The sequence below is a fragment of the Miscanthus floridulus genome, chromosome 9, assembly GCF_019320115.1.
Source record: "Miscanthus floridulus cultivar M001 chromosome 9, ASM1932011v1, whole genome shotgun sequence".
Lineage (NCBI taxonomy): Eukaryota > Viridiplantae > Streptophyta > Magnoliopsida > Poales > Poaceae > Miscanthus > Miscanthus floridulus.
In genome coordinates, this window is record NC_089588.1 from 122,176,453 (window position 1) to 122,183,397 (window position 6,945).

Sequence of the window (6,945 nt, forward strand, 5' to 3'; positions counted from 1 at the left end):
TGGTCTCACCACCTCCTCTCTCATACGATGGGCTTCACCATGGTGGACCCACCGGGTGTAGTCCGGCGTAAATCCATTCTTCACAAGATGTTTACCCATTTCCACCTTGTTTACCCTTCTCCTATTTCCACATTTGCTGCAGGGACACAAAACTAGGCAATGTCCTTTAGCAGCGTTGCCAAATGCACTGTTCAAGAAAGCATCTGTCTTGTTCATCCATTCCGTGGTGTAATCACTCTGACTTCTCCAGCCCGTGTACATCCACTGACGGTCATCTATCCTCTAACATATGTATCGGCGAGTAATGTAACCATCAATTGCATCTACATGGTGTTCCTACTGTCTAATAGGTGAGGATAGGTCCTAATCCCACCCGCAGATGCGTAGATGAGGTTAGTTTCCATGCTCTACTCCTATCTGAGACAGAATTTCGGCAGCACCTCCCCACTGTTCTCTAGATACACGTCCTGCCAAAGAAGAGTGTGTATCCGGAGAACAATAGGGAGGTGATGCCGAAACTCTGTCTTGGACTAGAGCAGAACATGGAAACTAACTCATCTACGCATCCGCGGGCTGTCCAAAAAGCGTGGACAATCCGAAATAGATACGGTCATAGATATGCAAAGATCTGCATACCTACAACCGTATCTCTTTCGAACGGGAGATGCCTAACTGGGTTACGCGATCTACGACAATGATACGAAAAGAGGGGTTATACCTAGGGTGGCGACGGAGTCAGGTTAGCGGGGCCATGGTGGGTCGGTGCAGTGGCGAGATGACGTGGTGCAGGCAGACCGACACGGTGGCGAGAACTCCGACTCGACTCCGATGGGCTCTTCTCTACAAAAATGGAACAAAATACTGTCATTTACAAAAACATTCGGCAGAACCTCCCCTGCACGGTGAGGTTTCCAAAACCTGCAAAAAACAACGGCACGATGGCCGACAAGCACATATGGCTCAACAGAAGCCATGTAGTTTGGATATCAATCCATGTAGAAGAATATATCCAAGTAGTACCACTACTTGTACTACTACTTTCACTATTGCTACTACTACTACCATTGGTTCTTCTACTACTACCACTATTGCTACAACTACTACCATTAGTTGTACTACTACTACTACCACTACTTCTACTACTACTACCACTAATTCTACTACTAATACTACCACTAGTTGTACTAATACTACCACTAGTACAACTAATACTACTACAACTACCACTACCTCGACAATAATAGTGAGAAGGCATACCTGACGGGCGACGGGTAGGGGCGGGCGATGTTAGGATCGGGCGGAGTCGGGGACAGGGTCGAGCAAGGACGGCGTCGGGCGGGCGGTCCACGGGCGCGGCCGGGGAAGGGCGCGCCGGGGCGCCAGGGTCGCCGGGGGAAGGGCCAGCCGGGGGCACAGGCGCGGCCGGGCGCGCGGGCGGCGCGGCTGGGGAAGGGCCGACCGGGGGCACGGCGCGGCCGGTGGCAGGGCGCGAAGGCAGCGAGCGGCGCGGCCGGGGGAAGGGCCGGCCAAGGGCACGGTGGCAGGGTGGCAGGGGGCGCGGGCGCGCGGCAGCGCGGCGTCCGGGCGGCGCGGGCTCGCGGGCGGCACGGTGGCGGCGCGGGCGAGCGGGCCGGTGTGGCGCGGCGCGCGGCGCGGAGGCGGGGGCGGGCAGGCGTGGGCTCGGGGCTGGCTGGCTGTGACTGCCCGGCAGGCCAAAAACCGCTAAGTCCCCGCGCCCGCGGCTTTGCCAAGTGCCGGATCACGGAGGCACTCGGCAAAGATTTGTTTTTTTTTGTTTTTAATTTCTTTGCCGAGTGCCCCAGATTTGGCACTCGGCAAAGATTTAAATTTTTTTTTAAAATTCTTTGCCGAGCGTCTCAGATCTGGCGCTCGGCAAAGAAATTTTTTTTATTTTTAAAATACTTTGCCGAGTGCCCCCGGGACGGCACTCGGCAAAGATTTAATTTTTTTTATTATTTCTTTGCCGAGTGCTTTGTGGATGCACTCGGCAAAGAGGAAATTTAAAAAAAAAAATTAAAACATTCTTTGCCGACACTACTAGGGATGTGTATATCAATGATGCTCTTCTTTCGTCACTGAAGACTCCAAAATCGTCACATATATTATTTTATGACGAATTTGTGACGATATGGTATTCGTCATTGAATGCGCGTCATATTTTACCTACCGTGACGAAACGTCTATTTTCGTCATAGATGTGCATTTGTTCTATGACGAAATGGTCGTCGTCATAGAAGTGTATTCTTTCTATGACGATCTATTTTCGTCATTGATATAGCCCCTTTTTCGTCATGACTTGCCATCAGTTAGGCGGCCAGACGACGTCTGCCACGCTGGCAGCTGACATGTCTTGTCCACGTGGCGCGTCCACATTGCAGGTGACGTGTCCGACCACGTGGCAGCTGACGTGGCCAGTGATGTGGATGGTCCACGTGTCCAATTTTTATTGGGCCACAAGGCGTGTTGTGATAGGTTCTCATTTTCATCACTGAAGTAAATAGAAATTCGTCACAGAATCAATTACCAAATCGTCACAGAAAGGTTAGATAATTCATCACAAGTGCACATGCTGATTTCATTACAGAATACAAATAATACTGGAATGACCAAAAGCTTCCATAAATTAACAGATCCAGTATTCCAATGACCAACAACTTAATCAACAATTCTAAACTCAGTTCACATAACTCACTAGACATCACATTTGAACTACTAGTTTCATCTCAGTTCACATTAACATCACAGGAAATAATAAAAAGTTACCAACCACCAGCAACATAAGTTACTACATAAACAAAATCACCAGCAGACCCACCAGCAGACCCCTTGCTTAATGAACCAGCAGCTACGAGCAGCGCTCATGTCGAAGAAGCATTGTTGATGGCCAAGATACGCTTGAGCAGCGCATTGTTCTCCTCCATTGCCTTGTTGCTTATCTCTGTCAGCTTCTTATACTCATCCATCTCCTTTTGTGTCCTCGCCAGCTTTTCCTCTGCTTCTTCACTTCTCTTCCTGAGTTCATCGATTTCACCTTGTACAGCAGCCGTAGCTTCAGCTGCTAGTTGCTCCCGAAGCTCGCTTTCATTTGATGATGATGATTTGGAGGATGGCACTAGTTTGATGCCAACACTCTTCAGGAAAAGGTTTGAGCTGTTCTGGGAGAGCACCTGGGACACAACCTGCACACTGGACACTGTTGTCTCACCTTCAGCAACAGGTTATGTCCTCAAAGCTTCCATATTTGACTGAAACAGCAATGACCCATCATTAGTTGATACTTATTGCATTAATTTGAGGAGGAAATATCACACAAGATGTATTTTAAAAAATAAAAACCTATGCTGCATTGACAGAAACTGATGCCAAATAGGTATGCAATCATGAGTCATTTATTTGTTGTCAGGTAATTGAATACAAGTAGAAGTCAACAACATAGGATTATTATTTAGCAAGTATGTCTAGCTATATTGGATTATGACCAGTTTTGAGCAAAAGACAGAATACAAAATGTTTGAAACAAGACATATTATCCAATTAATGAATAGTTGTTGGCACAGCGAAACAGATGTCGTGACTTACAACTGCTTCTCTTGCTAGTTCCTCCACTGCACATATGAGCATGAATAAGTAGAATTGTCAATTCTCTTGGCAATAGCAAGAAAACGGATTGTTATCCGACTAAACAAATTTCTTTAGATACTAGGTCCACGTTCTCTAAGTCTTATTATAATAGCACAAGAACACATAAGGACATGTGCATAAGGAACAAAAAAAAGAAGGTTCGGTACTGTTTCATAGCGGTCGGGAACTGTTCATCGAGGATCCGTTACTGTGCATCACGGACCCGATACCCAGTACTGCTGATCTACAGCGACCTGGGTCTGGGAGAGCTCCGGATGAACAGTAAAATGGATGTGACCGGCCTCAAATTTAAAGTTCTTACTAGCAGGTACCCCCGTGCTTCGCACGGGTTAGCCAGCCGGAATTATAGCACATCATATGATTATACATGGAACATCGCGCAAACTGAAGGCACTGTAGGATAAAAGGAACAGGCATGAGGTGAAAGTCAATTAGCAAACAATAAGCACATAAGAATGAAATGGCAACAGGGTTGGCAGAACTATGCAACATGTTTATGAAAAGCCATCGACCGAACGCTAGTTTTTAAATCGACAATATACTTGCAAATCAAAAGAGATGAATTGTTGTATTCGGGAGGTCATGTATCTAACTATTTTAGTTGAATTGTATTGATTATGGTTGAAATAACAAAAAAATGAGAAATCGAGAACTGCTGGACTGTAAATTTGACGATGGTGTGTCATAGTACAGTTCATAAAGATTATATTTACCACAATTATGCAAAGAGAACATGATGATGGATGAAGCAATTATTTGTTAAAGGAAACTACATCGCTAATAATATCGGGAAGAACTCATCATGTAAGAAATGGGGAGATTAGATGGAACTGACAGAACAACTGGAATTGACAGCAACATCTGCATACATGAAGGTAATGCCATGAGCCTGTATTCAAGTGCAAGAAAGCAATAGTTAGAGCAATTGGGTGGATAACTAACAAAATCAAATATAGTGTAGCAAGTAGAAGGAAAAGAAAATTTCAGTAAGATAAGTTGTCCACTGCTGTTTGTAAGAACCGGAACGCACTGATCCAAATGCAATAATCTATGTCCGTTTTTAAAAAAGGCCTGTGATTACTGAAAACGAATCAGTTGTTAATCCACTTGGCAGGCAAGGGTCATCATGGGAATGTTTCAGCAACAAATAACAACAGCAAATCGCAGGAGGTCAGTTTTGGTACAACCGTGCAATCGCCAAACTATTGCCCTTCTTTTCAACGATAAATTGCTTATCACTTTGAACCTTTAATATGCAGAACAAATGATAAGGTGGGTAGCTAGTGAATGATCAGCTGAAAGTGGCACTGAAAGAAGGAAGGCCTTATGACTTTCCTGTACAATCAGCAGGTGAGCCGCGATTTATTGGACTACTGCCAGCACAGCCGTCAATTGAAATGGCAAATTAGAAAGTTAGAAAACAAACATTAAGATATTGGATAGATGGAAAGGAGGTAAATGTAAGGAAACAAAGGAAAACAGAAAGTGGCATTCTATTTTAATGATTTTGTTTGCAGACCGTAGACGTCACTATTCTGGCATCATAATCTAGAAGTATGGGTTAATTGTAGAAAAATACCGAACCTGAACTTACAGAGCTGACATCCCTGCAAGATAGGTGGCTTTTCTCTATTTTTTGCATGGTACAACTGGAACTGACACTAACATGATGTACTCAGTTCCAGTATATACACGAAGGCAATGGCATGGAAATGTAAAGTAGTACTTAGAGCAATCAGATTTTAGAGTAAATTAGGTCAGCTGAATGCATCAAGCATATACATAGGAAGGGCATACCCTGAATTAGTAAACAGGTAATAGTGCAATAGTATATAGACGTCGAATAGGCACATGGGTACGTGCTTTGAAGAAAAAATAGTACACTGCAAAAGAGACAGTGTAGAAAAAAAAAGAATGGATTTGTACCTTCATCTTAGGATCGTGATTGGGGATCGTTGCTTGAGCAAACCTGATTAATGGATCTGTAGAAAAATCATGAGGAGATAAACAGATAAGGACAATAACGTGGATGCTTATTATCTCTGCATTATTAATTCTGTGCGGCCACACGAAGGTCAGCAAAGACCTGTAGAAACACATCTGTGACCAACTCAGGATCCCTCCAGCACTGGTCATAACGAAATGCATCCAAATAGATATGCATGACAATAGTAAGCATCATTCAGCAGGATTACTATTGAACTCCATTCGTAATGATAGGTAAGACAACAGGACATAGATGCATAATCTGGAAATACATAGGAGGCCTGACCTGACTTTGCATAGATGTTGTGCGATAAAAAATAGGGTATCCATCGGTAAGACAGGGCTATAATGTTGATCTGAATCGATTCATATCTGATCATTCCCAATCCGCTTCAACGTTGGAATCCTGGAAAGTAGGTGCGGATTAGCAACCAATCCGTTCATACTTTATATAAGCTGAAGCAAAACAAATACTAATCGGACGTAGTTCATATAAGTTGAGGCAAAACAAACGGTGCCGGCGACGCTGGTTCACCGTGAACAAAGCGGGTGTGGGGACAGGCCGGCATCGCATCTGACGGCCGCAGCGGCCGCTCTTGCGGTCGTCGTGGCTGCGGCGATTGGAGGCGAGGAGGCAGAAGGAGACGGCGGGCTTGAGACGCAGATCGGGTAGGGGTCGCTGACCTCGATTCGTGGGCATCAACCAGCTTTGGAATGAGCAGCGGCCTGCCTCACCGCTGAGAGACGCATCGACGTCAGGAGGAAGGTTGGCGGCGCCACGACTCGAGTCGCATCGCATGGACGAGCATTAGCAGGGTTGCGCCGCCGCCAGATCTGCCGTGCCCCCGGCCGGAATAGATACTCCACTACCTGAATCTCTGCACTTGTCGGTGAGAATCGCAGCGCTCTGGCCGGATCTGGCCCTAGCTGACTGGAAGACAGAGGGGGCGACGGTGGGACGGCAAGCGCTTGGCTAGGGTGGGGTGCTACCGCCTGCCTCCTCCATGCGCCATGCCCCAGCCTCGACCTGCTCCAATGGGGTGGGAGTGGAGCGCACTGGCCGGGATTAGGTGTGGTGTGTTGCGCCAGGCAGCCACGACCGCGATGGTCAGGTGGAGTGAGGGAGGCGGCGGCTGATGGTTTGGTGTAGTCGAGCGGCGACGTGTCGCCGGGGGCTGAAACCCTAGTCGGCCCTATTCGCCTCCGGGGCCGACGCAGTGGAAGGAGGGGAGGGGAGGGGAATGACCCTCAATCTTTTATTTTAGGTTATAAACGGCTCCTATAGTTGAATTTTTT

General features: G+C 46.5%; 2 protein-coding genes across 24 annotated transcripts; both read right to left on the reverse strand.

Annotated features, from left to right (window-relative positions):
- Positions 1–1,287: 1,287 nt before the first annotated feature.
- Positions 1,288–2,394, reverse strand: LOC136480779 (uncharacterized). The gene is made up of 2 exons (XM_066478235.1): positions 2,322–2,394; positions 1,288–1,700 (listed from the first exon to the last, which is right to left on the reverse strand). Exons 1-2 carry the CDS (start codon positions 2,392–2,394, stop codon positions 1,288–1,290), a joined length of 486 nt encoding a protein of 161 aa, XP_066334332.1.
- A 225-nt stretch (positions 2,395–2,619) lies between these two features.
- Positions 2,620–6,885, reverse strand: LOC136484201 (uncharacterized). 23 transcript variants are annotated; one of them, XR_010765812.1, is made up of 4 exons: positions 5,936–6,885; positions 5,590–5,645; positions 4,533–4,552; positions 2,620–3,266 (listed from the first exon to the last, which is right to left on the reverse strand). XR_010765812.1 is itself a non-coding variant. In XM_066481424.1 (4 exons), exons 1-4 carry the CDS (start codon positions 6,027–6,029, stop codon positions 3,240–3,242), a joined length of 231 nt encoding a protein of 76 aa, XP_066337521.1. In that variant the 5' UTR covers positions 6,030–6,885; the 3' UTR covers positions 2,620–3,239. The 23 variants fall into 23 exon arrangements, 2 of the variants coding, with proteins under 2 accessions (XP_066337521.1, XP_066337520.1); XR_010765810.1 differs by having other exon boundaries at positions 2,620–4,056; XR_010765806.1 differs by having other exon boundaries at positions 2,620–4,056; positions 4,499–4,552.
- Between the last annotated feature and the right edge of the window lie 60 nt (positions 6,886–6,945).